The sequence below is a fragment of the Vidua macroura genome, chromosome 9, assembly GCF_024509145.1.
Source record: "Vidua macroura isolate BioBank_ID:100142 chromosome 9, ASM2450914v1, whole genome shotgun sequence".
NCBI classification, from domain to species: Eukaryota; Metazoa; Chordata; class Aves; order Passeriformes; family Viduidae; genus Vidua; species Vidua macroura.
In genome coordinates this window covers 8408430-8434920 of record NC_071579.1, presented here as the reverse complement: position 1 = coordinate 8434920, position 26491 = coordinate 8408430, and the positions used below count along the sequence as shown (strand labels likewise).

The 26491-nt window shown below is 41.1% G+C and overlaps 1 protein-coding gene across 4 annotated transcripts; it reads right to left on the bottom strand.

The window, feature by feature from the left end:
* Positions 1-1220: 1220 nt before the first annotated feature.
* EDEM3 (ER degradation enhancing alpha-mannosidase like protein 3) lies at positions 1221-26491 on the bottom strand. 4 transcript variants are annotated; one of them, XM_053984539.1, is made up of 21 exons: positions 26265-26491; positions 24523-24568; positions 21295-21395; positions 18919-18958; positions 18353-18465; positions 17582-17735; positions 16967-17101; positions 16459-16564; positions 15816-15913; positions 14447-14572; positions 13655-13738; positions 12619-12702; positions 12320-12444; positions 11627-11792; positions 9294-9448; positions 8382-8535; positions 7680-7874; positions 6762-6927; positions 6196-6381; positions 5344-5391; positions 1221-4722 (listed from the first exon to the last, which is right to left on the bottom strand). In XM_053984539.1, the coding sequence occupies exons 1-21, from the start codon at positions 26423-26425 to the stop codon at positions 4313-4315; spliced, it is 2853 nt and encodes a 950-aa protein (XP_053840514.1). In that variant the 5' UTR covers positions 26426-26491; the 3' UTR covers positions 1221-4312. The 4 variants fall into 4 exon arrangements, with proteins under 4 accessions (XP_053840514.1, XP_053840515.1, XP_053840516.1 ...); XM_053984540.1 differs by lacking the exon at positions 5344-5391; XM_053984541.1 differs by lacking the exons at positions 21295-21395; positions 24523-24568; positions 26265-26491 and having other exon boundaries at positions 18353-18847.

The following is a 26491-nucleotide window of genomic DNA, read 5'->3' as shown; positions in this document are numbered from 1 at the left end:
TTCATTCTCTGCCCTGCACTGCTGCCATCAGGTCTGTCCTGGAGTGGCAGCCAATGGGGCATCTAAGATATCCTGGGGTGGCCCTGCTGCTCCCCAAAAACACCATGGGTACTACACAGGCTGTTTGGCACAATTCTGGCTAAAATTCCTCTGCAGGAGCCCCAGCCCATCACTCTGCACTCTCCACCCAAAGCATTAGGAAAGATGAATTTGCCTGTGCTGGGCATTAATAGCCTGGGTGAACTTTTGCAGGTCAACAGTGTTTTATAGGCTCCATTCTGGCTGGAAATGTTTGTTAATGTTACCTTTTCACGGAGCACTTGGGGAGAAAATGGAACTCCTGCCATAGCAGCCTTGAGCCAGTGTGACTGATGGGATGAGCAGCAGCTGTGGCTGAATTTCAGTCAGAGCAGCTCAAGTCCTTTGGGTGAAGGGTGTCACACCTTTGGGTGACCTGCATGGAAAATGGAAATGTGACAATTGAGCTAGAGGCCTTCAATACAACCACTGGCATAAATTAATAAATATAGTTTTAGTAGGGGTGAGGACTTGGTGTCCCTTGTTTTTCAAAGGGGGCAGAAAGGGCCTTTGCTCCAAAATACTCCAGTCCCTAAGCCCTGATGTTAAGCCCAGAAACAGGAGGCTGAAGGAATTTAGCACTTCCCTAGCAAGGCTGGCAATGCTTTCTGCTTCATATCATAAACACTGCTCAGCACTTACACAAGGACTTGGATTTAGGACTCCTGCATCTTAATCCTAACTTCCAGAGAGGAAAAACTTACAGGAATAGAGGTGGTGGAGGAGAGCTCATAACAGAGGAAGGATGAGGGATACAGCCCTCTAAGACTTACCTTGTCAGGCCCAAGTGAGACCTGGTTTTTTCATTCTAAATAAAACAGATGCAGCAGTCAAAATGAACTCTTGAGGATCTGGCTTCTGGATTTTAAACATAAAACAGTAATGCCCAAGTCAGAGAAGAGAGGTTGAAATAGTCCCATTAGATCTGGTTGCTGAGAGCCTGTCCAGTTTCCGTTCTAGACTGAAGAGGTGGTGTTTTGGTTATTACAATACCTCTGGGTTCAGCCAACTTCCCAGGGAAAAATTCCAGGCTTCTCCAGGGTGGCTCCAGCACTGAAGCTGCCAATGAAGGACTGGTGTGACTGCCTTGCTGAAAGTGACAGCCAACAGCAATGCAGAAATGAGCATCAGTTCAGCACAGCTTGACCAGAATATTTACATTTTATTAAATCTTTACAATCAGCAGTTATAATCAAGTACACAATTATGTACACGGATTATGTACATTTTAGCCCAGACTTTTACATCACAGTACATTGTTGCCCTTAGAAATACTGGGTACACTTGTCACCAGAGAGTAAAACCCAACAATGGTATTACAGCACCTGTTATTAGACATCTTCCATAAGAAAATATACGGCTGTAAATTGGTCTGGCTAAAAAAAAAAAAAAAAACACAAACCAAAAATCTTATAAAATCTGAACATACAAGTTTCATTCACAGAATGGTTTGTTTTCTATGTTCTGACTGATGCCTGTTGCATAAGATGTCCTGTTTTTCACCTCTCAACACACACTCACTGGTGCCTACTCAGGGACATTTGGCAGGAAGAGGAGAACCAGAGCTGGGCTCATTCTCAAACTTCATTAAGAAACAATAAATGTAAACAATTAAGATTCCTCTAAGATCAAATGAGAAGTTAATTGGCTGATCTGAATTACATGGCATGGAATAAGTGCTAGTTGCAGCTGTGATTCCTGAATTCTTCCGTGTTCAATACCATACAAAGAAATGTACAATGCTATACACTAAGGGTGATTCCTGATTAATGACGAGCAATATTCCATATGCAGGAAGCAGACTTCCAAACATTTGGGAAGAACACTCCTTCCCCTTTCCAAAAGGGTTTTTCTTTTTGATGAATACATTCTTTTTGCTTTTTTTAAGAGGATAGTAAGAGAAAACTGAACTCTTTCCAGAATGATATGAACAGGTGAAACTAAAGCCTATGTCCTCATAAGGAAATACAAAGTGAAAATAACCTGAATAAAACTGTCCCCCCAATTTAATCCTCTTTCCCAAAAGGTCAACCTTGCCTGATTCAGTTCTGTAAAAAAAGCTATGGCTCTCATGATGGTTTCAAAGGTGAAGCAGAACTAAATGAAACAAAAACCACTTCAAAAGAAAGGAGGCAACAGTAAGCTGAGGTAGGCCACCACCAAAATGCTGCCCCCTAAATCCATATGGAGTTCTGGGATCCCTGAAAGGTAATGCCTGCTGCTCTAATAACAGGTGAAGAAAGCAATTACTAAAAATGAGCTGGTGATGGCAAGGAAAGTTAACCTTTTAATAAAATTTGACATCTACACCTAAATCTGCAAGTAAAAAAAAGAAAACCTTTAGCTGCTATATTGAGATAGTAATGACCAAATGACCAGAGGCCTCTAGGATATAAAAATAACTCTATTTCCACCAAAAGAGCTACCAAGAAGGAAGATGATGTCCATGACAAAAAGCATGGGAACAAAGATGCTCCTTTTGTGGCACTGAGCACTGACAGATCAATGGAATTCTCTGAGTGAAAACGTTTGATCTGCACCTCATGGTTTGATCCTGCACTTGGCCGTGTCCTGGCACTCCCAGGGCTCCAAGGAACCAAGGACACTTACAAGGCTCCCCTGGTCAAATGCCTTCTATGAACTCGTGTAACAAAACCCATAAATAAAAACATTCCCAACTGAAAACCCCCAGCTGCTTCAAGTCCAAGCCTCCAGTTACTTGTGCAAAGGAATGACAACTCCATTTAAGAGCTAATTTCTTTCAAAGGACACTTATTCACTATTCCTCCTCAAATTCCCTCCTGCCCTGGTGATTTAAAGTTCTGGATGATATTTAGATGGACTGCCATGCTCTCAAAAGGTGCCTGTGCATTCTGAGACTTTTGAAAGCAAGTGTGGCTGAGTACACAGATCCAACATGCCTGGGATTGCTCTGCTCACTGTACAGAGTATAAATACAGAGTATGGCTGTGCTAATTAACAGTTGCATATTCAGCACGTGTAATATCACCAGCTAAATCAAAGGTGCAGTCCAGAGTGGGGCTTCCTGTTTATTTACTCCATTGCAATGATGAACATAAACCTGCATTTTTAGCCTGGTGCAGCATATAGGCAGTGTTCATTTAGTCTTTAATATAAAACCATTTTTTGAACCACAATTCACTAAAAGCAGTTTATATAAATCAAGTTAATTAGTTTTTGGCAGTTTCTTTGGACACAGTCAAAATGCCTCTATGTTGTTTAAACTTCCCCATTTTTACTTAAATATAATGTGGATAACAAATTTGGACTCCCACTTACCTGTAACAAACTCAGAGCCTGGGTGAACCCCCTGGACTCTGAACTATCGACCCAACCGCCAGAACTGTTGCTCTTCCTCACTGCCCCTGGCCTCCCTGCTGAAACACCACATACACAAGTTGTATGTAAAAAGAACAATGGAGTCAGGCTGTTGAAGTCAAACTTGTAGAAATAGGTTTGTTACAGCTGATGGAGCTGTGTCCTTTCAGAGACTGTTTCAGATTTCGGGCAGACTGGAGTTTTTCCACCTGGGAGGCCAAGGGAAACACCTGGGACTCAACACCTGCCTTTTCTGCTTCCCCTCAGCCTCCAGCAGGACCTTCCCACACCTTCTCCTAGTGGCCCCATGGCTGGCCCAGCCTCCCTGACAGGACCTGCTCAAACTCTGCCTTTGGTTTGTACAATTCCTCCAGCTGGAGAGCAGGAGGGGAACTCCCAGGTCCCCCTGTGGTTCCTCTTGGTAAGGGGTGCAAGGAGTGGTGAGCAGCACTGTGATATGTCAGACAAAACCAGACTGCTTCCAGCTGTGCAAACACCTGGAAACAACTCCCCTGCTGCTGTAAGGAAGGCTTTCAGCTGGGGAGGGGTGGGTGCCCCATCAAGAACCAGTCCATGGTCTGTCACCCCACCCTACTCAGCTGCTTCCCAGAGCCCCAGGAGTCCCCTCAGAGCCTGGAAGGTATGAGTCAGGCTTGTCCCTGCCTGGGGCTCAGCACCAGCCACGGGGCCACACAAATGCTTCGATTGCACGTTCCCATTTTTAAACAGGAAAAATTAAAACATACAAAGAGCCTGTGCTGGAATTCTGAGTTGTTTTCCAGGTGACACCTGGTTTCTCATCCCAATACTGAATATGTTTTCTTGGATATCAGGGCCTCACTTCTACCCAAAGAGGTCTCCATTTGTTTATTAACAAATAAGTTATTACTACAAGTCATAGCTCATCCTTTTCCATCATTTCAAATGCTTCTATATCTTCATTCCAGTCTGCTAATATGGATTCCATAGGCTGGACTTTACTATCCCAGTGAGCTTTGGAACTGGCCTCTGTCTGGGCGTTTTGTTCCTGAGGCTGGCTGTCCCCTGGTGTACACGCTGGCTCCGGAGCACCGGCCTCTGCAGGTCCAGAGGCGTGGGGATCCTGATCTGCCACGGGAGCACTGGCACTGGCTGCACTGGCAGGAGACAAAGGGTCAGGGGCACCAACAGCAGAGCTCTCTCCTCCTCCTTCGGGCTCCTCGCTGACTGCTCCAGCATCCTGAGATTCTGAAGGAGCTTCCTCGGAATTTGGTTTGTGTGAATCATTTTCAGATGATTTCTGGTCCATATTCTCCATTTCCAAGTCTTTGAAAGGGAAGGAAAAAAGAAAAAAAAAAAAGTTAAAACAACCGTAGGAATGCAACATTTTATTATGTATTCTAAAATCAAGGTCACTTCCCTTGCTCTTCAAGGAAGAGCTGACTTTCCAATGATATGAAAACTTAATGGTACTGAGGAATATATTTTACAAAGGGAGAGGAGGGAAGCCTTTTAAACACATTTTAAATGAGGGCAAACAATACACTGAGGCTCATTTTGGTTCCTCAAACTTCAGGAGTGACTTGTGGGTCAGTGCCAGTTACCCTCCTTCAGCCTTAAGCAAATATCCACTGCGTGCACTGAACTTTAATGCTGGATTTTAAAGCACTCCCAGATCCACCAGGATCCCACATCTGAGCACACAGGAGTTGGACAGAGTTTCCTAGGTTTCCTGAACTGTGCATTTGAGAGAGCCAAAGCCAGAGCTTCCCCACTCAAAGCAAGTAACACCTGTCTCCCATGTCCTGGCTTAGCTCCCAACAACTGCCCAATTTAATCATGCAGATTTCTCTGGGTTTGATGTTTACAGCTATAAGCAGGACACTGATATTTCAGGATTTTTAGGGAATTTAACTGCACATGCCACTGTTGACATGGGATACTTACTGCTATCAATAATGTAGTTTGGAATCATTTTACCTTTAAAGATTGTTGCTGGGATTCCAAATGGAAGCACGAGGAGGGGGAAGAAGCAGATATGGATTACAAACTCTCAAAGTCAGAGCTATCCTGTGTTTAGCATTTTGTCAGAGCACTGAGCATCATTATCAACAGGAGGGATTCATAAGTTAGGAACAAACAAAACAAGATTTTGGCATATCCCCTTTGCAAACAGGCTGATTTTCTAGATACTTGTTCTTACCTACTCTGCTTGGACACAGCAGTGCTACAAGGAAGGCTTACAAGAGGAAAATCTGGAATTTTCTGCTGCATTCAAACATTTCAACTGGGAATGTATTAGCTTGCAATTTTCTTGCGTTATACAAGAACACCCACGGAACATCTGAGGTCAGCAGCCTTATTTCTTGTGTTAACCACTTCCCCTTAGATAGACAAAATAGTTCTAGCACTTGTCTCTCTCCTTTTGAGTCCCAGGAATGTCACTGGGGATCTTGGTGAGGGAGAGATGCTCACAATGTAGGGCACTGGAAACACGCTGTTCCTGATGCTACTTCAAAGCAGCTGATGACAAAAAGGGTTCAAAAGGAATCCAAAAGACTGGATTTTCTCATAAGCCAAAGTGACATTTAGGAACAGCATTTCTGGATATTACCTTGTGGGGGGAGTGAAAATCAAAGATATCTCTCAGATAATGTCTTGCTTAATAAAAATCTAATTCCAGTGTCAAACAGAAAACCACAGCACCTCTGGGCTGCAGTGCAAATCATTCCTGTCCATTTTCCACAGTGCCATAGCACAGATGGGAGCTAGATTTACATAAATCACCTCAAACCTTACCTCTGTCTTTTGCTTTATCAGAAAGAAGCACCTCCACAGCCTCGTACTCCCGGATGGCATCCAGGATGATGTTCCCTTCCTTGTTGAAGAGGAAGAGCATGGGAATGGTGATGTCATCTGTGTTCTTGCCATCCCCAGCCATTTGGAAGAGAGGGGCTGTGTCACTGCTGCTGCCCTCGTTGTCATCTAGGCAGAGCATACCAGAGGAAGGGCAAACTTCCCATTAGATCAGCTGAACTTGGAACAGCCTCCCCTGCCCAGTCACTTCACACACAACCTGGTGTGTTTTCCTCCACTTTTCATTTCTATCCCCATTCTTTCTCAGCAGTTAGTACTGACAGTACCCTGCAATCCTTAAAGTAACAACTTTTAGTCTGCAAAAACACTGACAACCCCTCATCTCAATTTGTGTCTGCACAGAACCAGGCAAACCCCAAACATCTCTTCATCTTCTGAAAGCACATTTGCTGTGCTTCTCAGCTTAAAGCTTGTCAGCTTTCCTGTATCTTCAAATCTGTAAAATTAGGTTACATTTACACAAATTAAGAACTTGGAAATGTATTTACCAATGACAATGCCTCCTATTGCTCCAGCTTTCTGAATGTTTCGTGCCTTTTCAGCAAACATGCACTGGCCTCTTTGCATCAAAGCAATTTTCTCTTTCACTGCCTCAGGATTAGTGATCTCTGAGCATCCATTATATGGCTTAATGGTTGCAACGAATCCTCTTGTCTGTTTGGAAAAAACAAAAATAAAGAGAGAATTAGAGCACTGTGGTCATGCTTGTGAAAGATTCCCATGTATTTTTGTTCCTTCAGTCATTCTACTGCATTTAGTGTAGTCTTGTGTCAGTGCAGACAATCTGTGCCCTGCACCTGGAGCTCTAGAAGCAAAGGATGACTGAATGAAAACCTAATTCTCGTGATCAGTGTGGTTTGTCTACACCTGGGAAGTGCTGTTTCTGGAAATTTTTCTCCTGTGAACTGCTAGTCTGGAACTCCTCTTTGGGGCTGCAACATGGGTTTTCCTAATGCTTCCCATAGAGACCCCTGCCTCTGAGGATTGCCCTCTTCCATCTACATAGAACCTTCTAGAAAAGCTTTTGTTAGAACAACTTGCTCTAACTCTAAAAAGCTTCTGCCAGCTCCTGGATGATATGGCAGGGAAACTTCCCCTAAATCACCATCATCTTAGCTGTGCACTGCAGACTGGATAAGCTTGCTTTGCAACTCAAGCTGTGCATGTGTTTTAAATCCTAAACCATGGCTGATGACTCAGGAGCAGAACACAGAGCACAGACAGATAAGTCACTCATCCCCACGACTGTAACTGCTGTCATTGTCACCACTGGGCCCTGCCATTTTAACCACTGTAATTAAGTGATCACCTGGAGGATCAGCTGGATGCCCTCAAACAGCAGCAGTACTGTAAAGCTGAGGCTTGTGCAACAGGGAAAGCAACAGACACACCCACATGTCACATACCCCTGCTTTGTGTTTGGACAAGTCCATCCCAAACTGTGCTGGCCCAGCAGTCAAGACTACCCTGCCAAAGAAGGGATGGGAAACAATCTGGACAGCACGAGGAGGGAGCTGCTGCTCCTTCTGCTGCTGGCTGGAGAGTTCAATCATCTCCTGCATGAACCGTAAGCCATCCTCAGCATCCAGGGAACTTGCTGCCTGCAGAGAAAAGAATCAATAAACCATTTTATCTTAAATGTTTGAGGAATTTGAGGGAAAAGAAACTCAAGTTGTGTTTGCTTGGACCACTGCTACAAAGACTTTAACACACAGGGTAGATGCTCACTTCCACTCATGCATCATTTCACAAAAGGTTTAGCACCTGCACCACCCAGGAAACTGAAAATATACAAATATCTAGACCTCATAAAGAGATGAAGTATCTCACACTGAAAGTAGTGTTTTCAGCCAAGATGCTGTTGGCTACATCACTTCAACCTGATGTGCAGGTTGCAGCCTCTACCTAATTGGTGGAAGATTAGTTAGAAGTGTTGCTGAGGCAAAAGATTAACAACCATCAGCCTGCTAAATACAGCTACAATATCCAGCTCATGTGCCTCCTTCCACAGGGTGGCTGTCCCTCCTGAAGCTCCAGGTATCAAGTATCACTGCTAGGAGGACTTCACTGAGAAGTCTGAGAAATAAAATCCTGCCAGGTTGTCTTACTTGCACTGCGTGCTGCACTAGTTGGACTCGTCCATCTTTCAGATGGATCAAACTGACTCCCATCTTCTTCAGGATCTCCAAGTGCTCAGGATTACTGGCCATGAAATCTCTGGCTCTCAACGGTGGTTTTGGTCCACTTCCCAAACTCTCTTCTCTGCCAAAAGACATCAGAGATCAAAGCTTTAAAAGTCAGATTATCTTTGAAACAGAACTCTAGTGTTATCCGTGCCATCACAAGACTGGAATTCTTGGTACACTGAGTGCAAGCTTTAGTGGAATGCAACTTCTCAATCAAGTTATCTTTTTTTAAAAGTTGTCTATATAATCAATAATTTTATAGTGCAAAACCTCCCTTCCCAAGTATTGATAACAAAACTGCCCTATACTTTCTCTCATTTGTAAGTAGTCTGCATTATTGCAACACTGACCAAACCCAGCTTGCCCCATACAGTTCCAACTCAGTTTTATTCATGAAATACAAATATAGCAGAGGTGGTCAAACTTCCTCAGCCTTAACACTGACCTAAATTCCTCAAAATGGGTGCAGCTATGTGTGGCAGCATAATTTCCTTGCTACAAAGAAGACTTTCAGAATTGTTCAGGAGGCTGCAGAAATTAATTTTACAAATCAGAGACACACACTTCCTACAATACTCCAAGTGGGAGCTGCAGCCAAGGTATGCAGCTCATTCAGCTCCTTTTGCTTTGAAAGACTTGCTAATTCCAGCTGGAAACAAACTAAGTCTTGCTGAGAGAAATCCAAAGCGATTTTTCCTGTGACCAGGAATTATCCCTTTGGCCCATCCCAAAAGGACTGCCAGCTCCAGCACACCTCATGCTTCTCCTTCCCTGCAGAGCAGCCCCAGTTGCAGTCAGCCCTGTGCTAACAAAAAGAGGAAATATCCATCTTACGCTCTGGAAATGCCCCGGGGACAGCTCTTATCCACCACATTCTTCAGAGGCTCGCGGATGCTTTGGGCAAACATGGGGTCATTTGGGAAGAGGATCTGGGTGTTGGGACAGGTCCAGTCAAAGTTGCTGTCATCCAACTCTGTGTACTCTGTGCTCTAAAATCAAAGATACAGAGTAAAAAAAAATTGCAGGTTTTATTTTTAGATAAAGAACATCAACAGATAATCCTAACTTAAGTCATCTGTGTTCTGGGGACATGTGGCAGCTGAGTGCAAAAGAGGGGAGTCAGTGCACTGCAACCCCTTGGACAGATGAATACAAAACTCATTCTAATTTGTAATTTACTAAATTTATATACAGTTTATAGATTTTTTTTTTTCAGCAACAGCTAATCCTCTGCTGGCAGACAGTACTTCTCAAGCCTGCTCATGACAAAGCCAGTGCCCTGTATTTTATGTGCTGGACAAGTAAAGGGAATAGTTTTGGTTTCACCTGATAATGGCTTTACAGCGAGTGACCAGCTGCAGGCTTTAGGTCATTCTTACTAAAAATGTCACATCTTTTCATGTGAACAAAAGATTCTCTTCCTTAGGAGCCACACGCAAGTCTGGATGAGCAAGGATGAATCTCTATATAATTCAAACAATTTCTATTTTCAGGAAAGATGGCAGAGTGAACATCTGCACAAATTGCTGGTTTGTAACATGTGAAACATGTCTGGTGGTTTGGAGCCACATTTAGCATGTCCTTAGCTTAGCAAATAACTGGCTATAGATAACTGGCAAGCTCATTTCATAACCCATAAAAATTAATGTAGTATTTATCCACCTAAAAAGACTCACCCCTCCTGTTTGCAACATACTGGCCAATGAAAAATCAAGTATTTAAAGGCTCCCTAAAACCCAAGACCTAAAGGGCTGTTACTAAGACATGACCTTTCTCATTTATTAGAGCAAATACAAACAGGATGTTGGGTTGATAGTACCAAGCATCTCTCTCACAGTTTGTTTTAATAGCACTGTATTTATGTTAAAAATCATTTACACATTCCATCTGTTCAGATAAAATTCCATAGAAGAGGAACACCCAACGTCACAGCCTTTCAGCCACCTGACACCATTTTCAGTGGGTTTTGCTTACTTGGATTATGCCCATTTGCACCTTTGACTCAAAGAGCTTAAAAAATTGCATTTGGGCAATTTATTCTATCCTCTCTATTGGCCTTTCACTAACATTTGCAGCTCTCAATAGAACAAACCAAGTTAGGCCAGCACTTAAAACAGCACCAGCTGTGGGAACCCTGCCTGTCTCAAAGGTATTAAATTCTTATATTGGGAACAAAAGTTACATAAAATGCTCCTTCAGACCCTTCAGAAAACTTCTTGCTTAGTTCAGAAAACAGCCTGTTTCCAAAACTCAAAGAGGAAAGATAAATTCTCAGGGCAGGAACATTTCAGAGAGGGTGTGGGATTTCCACCCTGAAGGAACGTTTAACACCAAACACATGACCCATTAAAACATAACCAGTGTTTGACATTAAGATCAAATAACTAAAATTTTGTCACTACTTAATGCTAAAGTCCAGCAAACAGTGATTTTTCCAGGATACATGGCTTGACACACAATAGAAGCCTTTTCCTCTGATCCAGGCATTATTCTAAAACTCTTAGAAAATTTTAAAAATAGAGGCACAAATAAGGGAATTTGTGTCCTTGATGTTTTCTCTTTCTCTTCTTCTTACTGCCTTACAGACAAATGATGTCACCTTATTGACCACAAAATCAAAAAAAGGTGAGGATTTATGATGCTTCATGGCAGAGCCAGGTTATTCTGGAAGGTTAAACAATTTATAAACCCAAAACTGTTCTCATATTTATGCAATAGGTGCCTACTGCATGGACTAAAGTGATTGAACATCCCTAATCTGTCTGCAGCTGTATCTTGTCAAATTAACTCCACAGCTGTCTCAAAAAACCTCTCAAAATTTGTTCACAAGAACAAAGTAGGTTTTAGAAAAAATAATAAAAAATAAAGATGGGGACAAAATATCCTACTATGTTATCTTCCAATTTATACAGAAGTGGGGAATTATTTTCTTTTTAAATCTTGCTAATAATTCCTATCTTTTATTTCAAGGTTCAGCAGTGCAGAATAAAGTCATTATCCCTACTCTTGTGACTGCACTGTTAATATGATGAAATAGTGCCTATTAAACAATGTGTTCAAACTGGTGCACTTCGTCAAACTATGATCTTTCCTGATTTTATTTCCATTTCCCCTCATAAAAAGGAAGTGTACCACAGAAACTGATTTAGATTGGAGCTGTTACATACTGTATTTTTTTTAGAGATGGTTTGGTTTGTAGTGGAGAGCCAGAGTGGCAACAGATGAGCTTCTGTAGTGAAGATATAATCTTCAATGTCAAAAATCATGTCCTCCTTATCAGCAAACAGCAGGTACAGATATTTAAACATCTCGGCCAGGAAGAATGAGTCCATCCTGTAGAGAAAAAGGAGCTGTCCTTTAGGGAGACCTCATTTCTAGAACATCAGTAAAATAAATATTCCTAGTTCTCCAGCTCTCAAGATTTGATGACTATTACTGCTGGACATAATTCCATTAGCATTCCTTCTGCTTCTGCTTGAAAAAGCTATGTTTGGAGGGAAATGATTCAGCACATTCAGTACAAAAGAGTATTGCAGAAAAAGCAAATAAACCTCCTGACAAACTTACAGATTTGAAGCATATTTAGCTTGAATGTAATTCATCTATTGCTCTCAGACAAATGAAAGGTTATTAAACTGAAATTATTCTTCTAGAGTACCCTATGACCCTACTGAAACAGTGCACAGATTGTTTCAATGCATTTACAGTTCAATGCAATTACAAACAGGTAATTTAAGACTTGGTTATCAGACTGAAGACAGACAGCTCCTCAAATCTCAATTAATTCAATTACACAGGGAAATTTGATTTTTTTTTTTCTGTAATTCTCTATATAAAAAAAAAAAATGTGCAAACTTTACCTATCTTCATGACTTCCTGTCCGAACATCCTTCATTGCAGCAAACCCACAGGGAACTCTGGCATACTTGTTCAAGTTTTCAATGAGGGTTTTTCCTACTTCTAGGTAGTAAGGGTCTCCTGTAGCCTATGAAATAAAACCAAAAAAAAATTATAACCATTGCATCTTGTTTATATCCTAAAGTGGCTCCAGTGGATAAGTTAAGCTGGAGATATGCTACTCAATTCTGCATTGAAATAAAACAGCAACAAAACTCTAGGTGCAAGAAGAAGTGCTCAAAGGTCAGAGGAGTGAATGTACCTTATACAAGAAGTAGGTGCTTTCAGCAAATTCAGGCCTCAGAGGATGCTGAGCCCAGTGAACTCTGAAGTCTGTTGTGAATGCCTGAGGATGAAAAAGAACAGACAAAAAGAAATGCAGGAATGCAAACCAAACACAGGTTTATTTGAATTCTATGTTAACTGCATAACCAGCCTAGCTTTGATAAATGCCATTTTTGCAAACATACCTACCACCTGACACCTCCAGTGCAGTCAAGTGTCACTGCACACTGACAGATGGTTAAGCAGCTGTTTCTAAATTAATACCACAGGCTAGCAGTCACATACCTAAAAATTTCCTAGTCTATCTATTCACTCTTAATGTCCACTGGGAAAAGCCACTTCTGTCATATATTCACTACTATTTCATACTAAGGTTTAAACCAAGTCTTTGCTTAGGGGATGGTCTGTTGGCTTAAATGCAACTACCTGACCTTTTAAAGTTTCTTTCATAAGTACAAAACAAAACAAAAAAAACAACCAAAAAGCCCATAAAGAGCCAAATTACACCATTTTAAAAGCCCTCAAAAAAAAAAGTCATTCCAGTGCTTAGCATTCTTTGCTCTCAATAACCACACTAGGTGAATGTGATGTTAATTAAAATGTTCTCTAACAGAAATAAGCTTACACTAGAGGAAAGTCAAAATTAAACCCGGAGTCAGAAGCTTTCAAATATAATCTGAGTCATCACAGATTAAAGACATACACATCAGCAGGTAAACAAGCTTTTCTGTGCACAATGGACTTGCTCAAAGACTTGCAGCATCTGCAGTAAGTTTGTGTGCTGACTTTCAAAGACATTATACAAAATTTCAGAACATCCTCTCAGCTGTCGTACAAGCAGAACTGCAAATCACACAAGAATGCTGTGGAAATGAGCCTTTGATTTTAATAATATATATACCTGCTGGTTTTTCAAATGGGCATCTGCAACTGTTCAAACTGAGGTAAGAAACAGTTTACACAATCAAAAATACAAAGTTTTGATTTACAAAATCAAAAAACTACTACCTTACCTCTGGAAGAAAGTTATGCTTTTTTATAACCTGATACAGCATCTCATGTGTTTCAATAGCAGGTCTAATATCACCCTTCAACACCTAAAATTAAATAACAGAAGTAACACTAATTCACCAAGCATAGGAATAATACTCAAGGTTAAAAACAGTCATGGTGTGTTCACGTAAAGCTACAGAGCAGTCACTACATATTGTCATTATTAATCCCTATCAGTGTAAGTCACAGCTACTCCTTAAGACTTTTTTAAGCAAAATCAGTGAACTCATTAAAATTATTGCCTGTGTAGAACAAGGACCTCTGACATTTACAGAGAACTGGGGTGAAATGTCATCTAGTTTATCTTAAAGATGTCAATGGAACACAGAGTAGAAAACCAGTCACTAGTAAAAAGGCAGCTTAATTGGAGTATTTTCATGACTAGGAGTGAAGGAAGCAAATTACAGGAACATACTTGTCCTGATACTGAACACAGCCAGAAAAGCACATTAACTTGCATCATAGCATTGAAGTGACTGGAAGAGTAAGCAGAGAAGTCATGGAATCAAAATGGTTTAGGTTGGAAGGGACCTTAAAGCCCATCCAGTGCCAGCCCTGCCATGGGCAGGGACACCTTCCACTAGCCCAGGTTGCTCCAAGCCCTGTCCAGCCTGGCCTTGGACACTTCCAGGGATGTTCCCTCAGTATTTCTGAAAATCAAATTACTACACTTGACTTGAAAATCATATATCCAACCCAGTTAATAATTTCTTTGTTATTAAAACCATCTCTACATGAGTTTTACACCTTACCTGCAATCCAGGGAAGAAAGCAAGCAGAGAATCCATCCAGGTCCTAGCATTTAGCATTGGTTTATGAATGTGAACATCAAGGAGAAGAGGTGGCTGGCTGATGTATCTCATTATGGCATCATAGTGCTGTCAAACATCAGGAAAAGCAGGAATTTGTGTATCAATTTATTCCCCAAAAGAGAGACAGATCACCAGACTGGCATTGTATTTGAATGGAAAAGCCATTACTACATTCCCAGTCATTACTATGTTTGGCAGTGCCTCTAATCTCTAGTTTTGCAAACTAAAACCAAGTGTAGTAAATACTGAAAAGCTCCACAGTATTACACTTGCAGAACTTAGCACATTTCCAAGGAATACACACACACAAAGTATATCCAGCAGCCATGTGATAAACCAGGAACTAGCACAGTTAAGGCACATTTGTTTTGGCTGAATCTTAAAGCACACTCTAAAGAAAGCTGAAATTGCTTTCTCTGAACAACAGAATTCCAAAGCATATGGATCTCAGGAGGAAAAGGAGGTTAAAAAACCCAAACAAAGCAGCTGAACCGGATGGCTCAGAAGAACTTCTAAACCCACTAGGTCACACTTGCCACATTGCTGACTTCCAATCTTAAACTTTGTTTTCAGAAGGTGCAATCCTGAGCACATGAGCCAAACTGACAGGAAACACTTAACAGATCTAGCTCAAGGAAAATGTAACACTGGGGGCTGCCCCTTAGGACAAGGAAATCATCTTTACACCTAAAGTATTACAACTTTAACTATGGAATTATTCCACTTCTAATAAAAAAATCATGCTATATGATATAAAATCATTTTATAATCTAAGATGCTTTCAATGGATATTGCTATTTGCAAAAGAAATAATGCTTTTATTAAATATGATGCTGACCAAGTTGCTCAGTAATTTATGAATTAAAAAAATCTAAGTGTGGTTTTCAGCTTGTATACTGAAATGTATCCTGGGTCTGAAGATCTGCAGTGCAAAGCAAGATCCACATGCTAACTTTTTGTGCATCCAGGACAGAATGAAATCGTACAATGGCTTGGAAGAAGAGGGCCTTACATTCTTTTACAGAAACATCTGCAGTACTGGTCTGGAAATACAGCTTCTCCCATGCTGGGAACATGGATAAAGGCCTAGAAGGTTCTGAGTTTTACTGGATGGGGTTAAAGTAACTGCTCAGGTGACAGCTAATCACCCAAGATTAGCAAAAACCCTCAGTATAAAGAGCTGGCTCTAAACACAGCAGAAGTCACAGAAATTCTGCTAAAGATCCCTTCTCAGGCTAACAGTTGACAACACAATTACTCTGAAATTTGTATTGCAGAAGGCACAAACCTGAGCAAGGTGTTAACTTACCGTGTTAAATCTTTCCAGGAAACTGTCATCTCCCAACAAGACATAGGCTTTTAATAAATATTCATAGTATGAATCTATTCCTGCTCCAACTCCACTATCTAGGAACAGGCGAAAATAAAAAGGTGGGTTTATGTAGTGATTATGGGTTTATGGGTTTATGTAGTGAAAATATGGGTATTTTCCACATTTTCCCACATTAATTTGGAAGGCTCTTCCAGTGAAAGGAAAAGCCTCCTTTCACTGGAATTAAGGCACAGATGGAAGCAGAGACACAATAGTGTGTGCCTATGCCAAAGGCTTTGCACAACCAGTGCACATAATAATATGGACAGACATGCATTGAAGACACTTATTTCACAGGACATCACTTCTCCCATCCTATTTATATTTTTCCCATGTATTTATAGCCAAGTCTCTCAAAATTCATCCCAAGGCATTTCCCTCTTGGCGTTAAAGAGGATCAGGGAACACTTTGCCATGAATAAAACCAGTTTCTCTACCAGAGAGGGCTTTGCTCTCTGAGAGCAGAGCCAGGCTTTGGGGCAGCAGGTTTCTCCACTCCCTATGCCATGAATATCTTTCAGCAGCCCAGGTAAGCATGCTGGGGGTGGGTGAGATCCCCCTGGCTGGGGGGCAGCCCCACCTTTGCGGACCCAGTCTCCAGTGTGGATGTTAATGGTGACCCCCACTAAGTTGCTGCTGCGCTGCCTCTTCTCCCAGATAAAATCCAGCGCCTTCCGGGCATATTCCTGCAGCAACAACAACACCAGGGAATTAGGGAAACACAGACACTAAACTCTCTGATTCTTCTGGCTATTTCAATGAAGATGCTAGGAAAGGAATAGGATGTTTCTTGTCTAACAATTTTAGAACTCCTTCTGATCTTCTGATTATTTATTTTGTTTACTTCTGTATTACTCTAACTACTTTCAATCAAAATTATTTCCTGTGATTCAAAAAATTATTAAAAAAAAAATCAAACCTTAGAAGAAAGCCCACAAACACTAGAAATCCCAACATATACCAATGTTTTTGTGCAGCACAGCTAAGGTATCAGTTTCATGAACTCAGAATTGTTTTTCCAAAATTACACAACGTAGACACAACGCTAAAGACCTAGGACAAAAAATAAGATATTGTAGAAAGCAAACCTCAAATATAGATGTTCCCGTGAATCTGCTTAAAGCTGCAAACTCAAGGATCAAGGTACCAGCACAAGCTGTACAGGTATCAGTTTCTGTTCCTGTTCGTGCCTCTGGATGTCTTACACCAAATTTTAAGTTAACCTAGAGAAAAATAGAGATTAACATCTTCATTTTTCCTAGCTGAAAGAATTTACACTCCTAGAATTGTATAGCAAGTATATAATCTATGCTCTTTCTACAGACAAGAAAAAACAGATCTCTTTGGTTTTGCTCTGCCAATTTAGACATGCACAGAGAACGATCCACAAATACTCAAAATCTCAACCCTCCCCAACAAGATCCTGTTGCCTGGTTCACTAGACATTTGAATAAGAGAATACACTATAAAAATCGAACCCAAGCAATTTTTATAACAACAAATCAGGAACTCAGAATATCACAAGTGCTCCTGGAAATTTAGTTTTGTAAATATCTCACTACTGCTGGCTCCTGAGAGTACCTGCAATTTATCAGCTTTCTATTTTCTGGCCACTTAGAAATGATTTTGGAAACAGATATAAAATCAAAACAACAGAACTCTTGATTACAGCTGTAATCCTGCATTAGAGAAAGAGAACTTACTCTTGGATAAGGGAGACCACTAGTGGTGTTAAAAGCAGGTAAAAGCTTGTAGCCCAGTTCCTTTGCCATGTGCAGGAGTTCACCATTGTACCACTGCATATATTCACCTTTTTCTTTCAGCATAATTGCCACTGAATGCCCGCCTAGGAGACCTCTAAACACAAGAGAAACGATCCACATCTCAAAAGGTACGTTCATCTGAACAGCCAGGACAACTCTGTACAATTTAGATGACATGTGCATAACTGTGGCCCTAGTTTTTAGACTGATCCAATTCCCATTATAATCAAGGTTAGCTACCAGTATTTTGGAAGCAATTCTTCTTGTTTATCATTGCAATCATAGATTCATCAATACTAGACAGGAATAGCAACCAAGACCTCCAAAATGGCATATAATAACTTAAAATTACATGCTCTGATCCTGCACTGAGCCCCAGAGGTCCCTTCCAAGCTGAAATGATCTCTGACCCCAGGTATCAAAATATGGAAAATCAAGTATGGAACAGAGCCATTTGCAAACCTGTTTCCCTTAAGCAAACCCACTGCTCCCTCAGCATCACAAGGGGTTCTTAATCAGCAAAGCTGTGCCTGCAGCAGTGAGATGGGGGCAGCTTGATCCAATACCACTGCAGCAAGTCCTGCCTTGCATTTTAAAACGACTCTCAGGCAAACCGACAAAGGCACAACTATTTCAAGTAGGTGGAACAGCACAGAAAGACACTGCCTAAAATCCACATTTTTAGGAGTTTTGAAAACAAAAGGTACTCACCCAAGTACTCTTATGTTGGTTTCAAAGACAGACACAACTATGTCATTATCTAAATTAACATCCTTTATTACTTTTTTTACAGCCTCTTCAAACTCTTTGGTTTTATTTAACACCTGGAATACAACAGTGAGCAGGTGTTCAGTTCCAGTATAGCTAATGCAGTCACAGTGTATTTGCATACAGGATATTTCAGTGCACACAAAGTTACCCAAGAAATATGAACATACAATTTAAACCAGAAATACATCAGTGGTTATTAAGAGGTACCCATCACAAACTGAGCCTCTTGCTCTAGACTATAAGGGAAAGCAAACCCTTTTGTGTTAAGTTAGAACCAAAAAAAAAAGGCAATATAAAAAAGTATCAATGAAATGTGAAGGAACTGCTGCAGTTATTTCAGCCAATTCCAAACTCCATCCTCACAGCACTTCAAAATTCCCACAAGCAACAGTCACTTCAAACAGAGCCAGAGATCAATGGTCATGAAAAAGAAATCTAAAAATAAATCTGAGCATCAGAAGATAATCTCTTTGTTTTATCAAAGCTTATCAACAGATTAAGCTTACCACAAGAGTGTCCAACGTATCAATTAAGGTCAGTGAAAACCTATGAAAGAAAAATTAAAATAGATTTACTATAGATCTGTATGTATAGGAATTAAGTGATTTTTAATAGTAACTGATACCAGGGAAGAAACTAAATTCTCACAGACCACCAGCTGCAAAACAATCAGTTGTACTCAACATGTTTAGTATCAAAACCTCTTTCTAAGTTTCTCCCCTTTGCTAGTGAGCAGAATAGGAGCTGACAAAGAAGCTAAGATTACAGATAAATTTATTTACTGCTAAGCTTTCTAACTTCTGGTAAGCAAATTTAATTTTTATTTCTTGTCTCCAATCAAATCTATTAAGAACCCCAGCATAAAAGGTTTAAGTAATTTTCCAGCTTCTGTTTCACTTGTTTTTTCAAAAAAAAAAGGAAAAATGTTGAGATCAAAAGCTATTCCAAGCTAAACCTCTCATACCAGAAACTATTCCAACACTAGCAAGTGGTAGGCTTAAAATAAAGAACTACTTTATTTATTCTAAAATAAAGAACTATTTTAGCAGTGTCCAAGGCCAGGCTGGACAGGGCTTGGAGCAAGCTGGGCTAGTGGAAGGTGTCCCTGCCCATGGTATTGGATGGGCTTTAAGGGCTCTTCCAACCCAAACCAGGTTGGGATTCTGTGATTATTCCATGAAAAGAGAGCATCAAGTCAGCTCCACAGTGTCTGAAACAAGAAGATCCTAAAGAGGATCAGAGGTTTTCTCCAGGCTGTTCTAGTGCATCCCAAGCTGAGGGGGCCTTTCCCCATCCCAGGAATTATATCTATAATTATTATCTTAAATATGTCTAATTCTAACAACTGCTCCTATGCTAAGACACAGCCACAACACAGAATAGAACTTACAGAACACGATGGTGTTAAAACTGAACACTTTAGAACAGTTAAAATTGCCTACTGAGGAGCACACACCAAGGATTTCAGTAAGTGCCCAATGTCTGAAACCTTGTAGGCAACATGTGACAACCAGAATTCTAATTAAGTGTTCCTATATTATAATTCTCTTTAATTTGTAAAGATATAAGGGCATTCTGTGAGTGCTGTTTTACAGGAGACAGAGATTAACTAATGACTGTGCACAACTGCCTAACAAATTCACAACTTCTTCAGTACAAAAGGAGGGAAATGATGCATTTCACATCTATATGGAAGGCTCCTAAGTTCTCCAGGGAAACAGAACTGACCCAGCTGCCTCACCCTGTCATTCTGTGATTGCAAAGACTGGCAGAGAACACAACTGATGAGGCAGCTGGCAAGCAAAAGGATTAGATAAGAAATCTGCTACATGATAATGTAACTAATTATAAAGTACAGAATAAAGCATGTATAGAGAAAAACAATAAATACACACAATAATTTAATGCATCTAAGGGTAGATGGTAGGGGGGAAGGTATTTTTACTCAAATGCTAGTATGTTACTTTTAAAAAAGGTCATTCAAAAGAATGGATTAAAAATACATTTTCTTGATACTTTTCACCTCCTGTATCTTTGGATATCTCCAAGGCAGCAGGACTATATGAAAATCTCTAGACTAAAGAACATTTGTACATAACAAAACATAGCCAAAATAACATGCTCAATATCCTAGAGACAATTAAAAGCAGTATTTAAGAGAAGGATCTCAGCTTTGATTAACACTATTGTGCTTAGAGACATTAAACAGTGATATTTTAAAAAAACAGCTATTTGGTATTGAAGAATTTAATCTATTAACTGCACATATTCAAAGGTATCAATTACACATGTATATAGAGTAGGTCAATTTTGCCTTTCATTATTTCATTTCACATGGAAAAAAACAGTCCTTAAATCTACATTTTGCTAGCCAAAGGATCAGTATTTATACTATCAGCTCCCTTAAAAGAAAGAATAGAAATATTTCCAAGTCTGAAATAATGTTTTATACTTCGGCAAAGGCCTCCGGCTATCATACACATGATAATCATTTGACTGCTTGTTTTCAGAAAACTTTCTACTTAAAAAAACCACTTTAAATACCACTTATTAGGCCAGCATCATAGATAAGAGTTTATTGTTTTGTTCAGCTGATCATAGCCCTCATAACCTGTACTACTTATACCATAAATGTCAGCCCACATTTGGAAGATTTTCCTATCGAAAATACTTGGGAGAATGGTTAAAAAATTTCTCCTTGGATCTCTTCACTGGTCAATTCTTCCAATTAAGGTACAATTTCACATCGGTTAACTTCACAATAATAAAAACACTTCTTACAAGTGTAAGTTTCTGGCCATATCAACAGAACAAACAAGTTTATGGGCTGCCAATTGTACTTCTATTCCTAGATGTTTACAGTGACCATTTCAGACACTAACTTTCCCAAGGCATCATCCACATCCCCTCGACTTGGCTCCTGACCCCGCACTCGTCCACGACAAGTTAAAGGCATGAGTTCATCAGCTGGATACGCATGCTCCTGTTGGGAACAAAACAGGGGAATCAGTTACAGTGCTCACAGCCACTCCTGGGAGCGTGTAATAAAAGGAAGCCTCATCATGCTGCTCTTCAGAAAAACTGCATGGCCATCACAGAGCCTTGCAAGTGGGAAGGGACCTCTAGAGTTCATCTTGTCCAAGCCCTCTGCTGGAGCAGGGCCACCCGGACCCAGCTGCCCAGTGCCATGTCCCTACAAGTCCTGAGCATCTCCAAGGAGGGAGACTCCATGGCCTCTCTGGGCACCCTGTGCCAGTACCTGGTCAACTCCACAGTGTAAAAGTGTTTCCTCCTATTCAGAGGGAACCTCCTGTGGTTCAGTTTATGCCCATTTCCTCTGAGCACTGCTGAGAAGAGCCTGGCTCTGTCTTCTTGAAAGCCTCCTTTGTTAAATTCCCTGGAGCCTTCCCTTGTCCAGGCTGAACAGCCCCAGCTCCCTCAGCCTTTCTTTACAGGGAAGATGCTCCAGCCTCTCCATCACCTTGATGGCCCTTCACTGGACTCTGCACAATGAGCTCACCTGGCTGAGGGTGACAATCAGTGACAGGTAAGAGAACTCAGAAGTTCAAACAAAAAATTGGTGAATTACTACATGAGACATAAAAGATAACATTCACAAAAAAAAAGCCCTAACAAGACTGAGCCTTTTACAAATGTAACTGACACTAATATAACAAATATAAGACTGACATCAATGACAATGAATCTTAAACATATCTAATTCCAACCAACACGAAGCTGCCTCCTTTAGAAGCTTAACACAAGTGGTTTGGGATAGAGCTTTTCTCTTGATTTCAGCAGGAAACTGGCTGCTGTACTGAGGTCTCCAGTTTGACTTCTAGTGGAGAACTAACATGTGGCAGGATAAAAAACTTCAATTGCTGCACAGAATCTGCAAGTAAACACATTCAAAATCTTTCCAAATATATGGTACAAAAATAATCTATCGTGAAATAAAAATAAAAAAGGAACGTTCCTCTATAAATAAACAGCTCTTACAGCAACTTCTTTTGAAACTGATGGTTTGTTTCCCTGTATACCACCCTCCTGAGTGTTTTGGTCTTTGCTCAAGTCTTTGTTCTCCTCAAGTTTAACTACAAAAGGCAGAATCTAGATCATTTTAATACAGCTTAGATGTTTCTGAATATCTCTGAAAAGTATTCAGAAAAGCATATTAAAGAAGTACACAACAAAAGCAATGTCAAAACTGAGATCTCTGGCTTAAATTTTGGATAAGAGAAGTGATAAAAAATCTGGAAAATAAACTTTTAGCTTTACAAATATAGAACTTGAAGCATTTTGAAAAATGAAAGTTCACTCATTCTCTGCCTGCAGCACAGAATAAGCAGCTATTGGATTGAATTATTTCCCAACTTGTCACTGGCCTCAAGTGACTGACATTTTCACATGTTCTGACAGCCAAGAAGAAAAATATCCCCATTATTACAAATGTTGTTGAAGGACCTAAAAAAACCAGCAGCTTTTTCTCAAAGCTTCTGTTAATAACGTAAAAAAGAAAAAAAAAAAAAGGCAAGGGACTTTCCCCTGCAAGCAAACATGAATTTTCAGTCTTCTAAATACGCATGTCTAAAATACGTATTAATAGAAACAGAAAATCAAAACTTTTCAGCTGGCTGTTTCAAAAACACCTGCAAAAATACTTAATTCTCCTGTTGCCAGAATCAAGTCTGATACTCCAATCTTTTCTTCAACTTTAAACAAGCATTTCACATTTTTCTGTTTGTTTAGTGCTCCAGCATACGTGGCAAATAAATATCCTTTTGGCTTCAAAGTTTCCAGGACAGCTGAAGTTTTCCCTCTCCTTCAAACAGAATTTTCTTGCTTCAGATATGGCAAGACCCCTGCCAGTCGCCAATTTATCATACAACGAACAGTAGAAGCACAGATCCTTGTAGTATTTTATCCAATTTTGCCAAACAAATAGGTTTTCTATTGAGGAAATTCAAGCCAAGCGTTTCTCATAGAACCAGATTACAAAAATTATGACCAAAAAGCCTTGATGTTTAACTGCTAAAGGTCTCAAAAGTACAGAGCTTAAGTTAAAAGGAGAAACTACACCCCTTCGAAAATCCTCTTGGCTTGGCTTTCTGTCCACTCTACAGTCCTGTAGCTCTCCCATGCTGTATGAAGTTTTAACTCCTGAGATCTTAAGTTTGAATTACATATTAAACTTTAAACCATAACACACAACCTGGGACACGTGGCAAGATGCTGCCAGGAAACAGCAGTTTGTGCTGCAGGAACTGATGCAACTTGAGAGGGGTTTCTGTAACAGCCACGAAGAATGTGCAAGAATGTCCATTGAAAGCCAGTAAGAATTAATCTTTTATATTTATCTTAGTCATATCCACACTTTCTCCTCAGAAGTGTATTACTTACAGAATATTTCAAAGTAATTTTTACTTGAGGAAGTCCACTCCAAGTAAGTATTTATTGTTAAGCTTTTGTAAACAGAGCCAGACCAGGGTGTGTGGAATGGCTCAGAGGACCAGAACAGGAGGACACCTGCACAGAATCACAAGTCAGAGCAAAAGAAGCCACAGCCAGCATGGCCCATGGTCATATGACAGTCACACCCTGGGCACAGCCTGGAATGCCTGGAGATGGCACCAGATTCCCTTCTCTTCTACAAATAGTTTGTAGAAGAACGCCCCAACTGCATCTGCCATAGCTTAGCACTGAAGAAATATTAAATGTCATTTTTACCTACAAAAATAAATAAGATCAATTTGTGATGTCCAGAATCTAATGTCTACAGCCAGCTCTTCCAAACTTCCTTTTCCTGGAATTTCCAAGCAAATACTTTACTGTTGATAGCCTGACATGAGATAAACTGGCTTGGGAAAGGTCAGGCATGGATTAGGAGTTACCACAAGCAATTCTTAGTTACCACTCAAAGTCATCACAACTCTCCTGAAAGTAATACTTGTGGTCTTTTTAAAGGCTTTATAGGTGCTGTTATTTATTTTAGCTCCATTTTCACCCCTCCTTCCCAGATATTTCTATAGAATGTCATGTACTGTAAGTTGCTTTCTGCCCCAGGTCAGCAACAACTCCTCTGAAAAACTCCAAACAATTATTTGACTTACCATATAATTGCTATATGCATGATCAAACATTTCAAGCACTTGATTTCTAAAAAAGAAAAAAGAAAAAGCATTAGTGGTCTGTCTCCCAAAGGCCTTTAATAAACCATCTTATATGTATCACACGTTAATATCTGAATGACAGGCACAGGTCCTCTACTAACATACTCTACTCAAGTAAATGAAATATAGAATAATAATTTTTCTTGATTCAGCTGCTCTTGTCCTCTCCAGAAAGGAAAAACTCTTTCTTCACCTAACATGAAATGATTTGGGGATCTCTTGGCAAGCAAATACTGAAGAAAACCCTTACATTTGTTTCGTATGTTTGAAAGGACAGAAATGCTTCTACATATAAAAACTCCACAAAAACTACATTGTTTTTTTAAGACACAGCACTACTTCTGATCATTCCTAACTGTTTCACTAAGGAGCCCTGCAAGGAAAAAAGGATGCTAATTTCTGCCATCAACATAATTCACCACCTCTGCTGATAAGACAGAACATAAAGGAGCCAGGAGCACCACAATTATATTGTAAATATCCAATTTAGTTCAATGACTTGGAAATTCAAGAAGTAGTTTTAACTCATCAAGTGCATTAAGGCATCAAAAGAGCAGAGGATGGTGCTTCTCCCAGGTGCCTCTCAGGTTGCAGCAGGCAAAACCCCAGATAAACACACAGAGCTGCTGGGTGATGCAGCACACAGAAAATTGCTTTAAGCTTACAGCCAAACACAAACCACAGCAGGACATGGCCTGCACATGCCTGGGGCATCAGATGATATTTTAAGTGCAATGCAAAAATTTTAAAACAAATTGGGGGATGAGATTTCAACTCCTTGCGTAGCCTCATGAAGAAAACATGTAAAAGACTGCACACACAAATTATGCTGAGAACACATGATGGAAAACCCCCGTAACTGTAAACACTGGAGTTAAATATCAACTTATACATGACAGCTGGACTTGATGATCTTGGAGGCCTTTTCCAACCTTAACAACTCCATGATTAACAAATGTGAGAGTATCCACACTGCTTCTCCAGCAGACTTTTGGCATTACTGTTCTGTACAACTGACCACTGGATGGGAAGAGGACGATGAAACTGCCCCCAGAAACATACTAACACAAAATAAAGATTGCAGATTTGTTTAAAAAGTCCCACTCCATGCATGCAGGAAAATGCATTTCCACGTACGTTGCAATATTTACCCTTCACCTAAAAATTACAATAAAAGAATCAGCCTCTTACACGTACATGCACGGGGACCGAAGCAGTTTAGGTTGCATACAGGAACTAGGCAGAACACACGTAAACATTCACCTTTTTTATGACTCCCGCACTCTCACAAAGGCACGGCCATAATTAACCGAGTGGGGATTTACATTTACCTTTGCTCGCTTTCACCCCAAGCTCCACGCAAGCCCTGCCTGAAACCTCCAAGGCGAGCTACAAGCTCACACAGCACATGGCTCGATCCCCCTCGGGAGAAGGGGCCGCGTGTCCCCAGCAGCCGGGTGAGCCGGCCCAAAACCCGCCAGGGTCCGGCACACGCAGCCCCGACACGGCGGGGCGCGGACGCCACGCGTGCCCCGGACTGTTCGGGGCCAGAGGGGCGGCCGGACAGGGGACGCCGTCCCGAAGCTCTGCGCCTGCAGCCGCCCAGCCCAACCCCTGGGGCAGCGCACACCCCGTGCCCAGCACGGCCCGCCGTCCTTCCCTCCCGCCGTCCCTGCGCTCACCCCAGCCGGCGCTTCTCCTCCCTGCTCATGGCCCCGGCGCCCGGGGCGGCCGCCAGCACGGAGGAGGCGGAGAGCAGGCCAAGGGCCAGGAGCTTCCAGGGCCTCCTCCAGCGGGGCCCCCGCTCCCCGGCGCGGCAGCCCGGAGCTCCGCTGAGGGCCATGGCGGCCGGCCGGGTGCCCGCTAGTCCCGCCGCGGGCCCATCGCCGCTCCCCGGGCAGGAAGGGCC

Coding starts and splice junctions, on each gene's coding strand:
- EDEM3 (XM_053984539.1), bottom strand. CDS start 26,425: ATGGCCCTCAGCGGAGCTCCGGGCTGCCGCGCCGGGGAGCGGGGGCCC. Junction 16,565..16,966: donor CGGGAACATCTATATTTGAG/GTTTGCTTTCTA, acceptor TTGTTGCTGCAG/GAATATGCCCGGAAGGCGCT. Junction 7,875..8,381: donor TAGTGCAGCACGCAGTGCAA/GTAAGACAACCT, acceptor TTTTCTCTGCAG/GCAGCAAGTTCCCTGGATGC.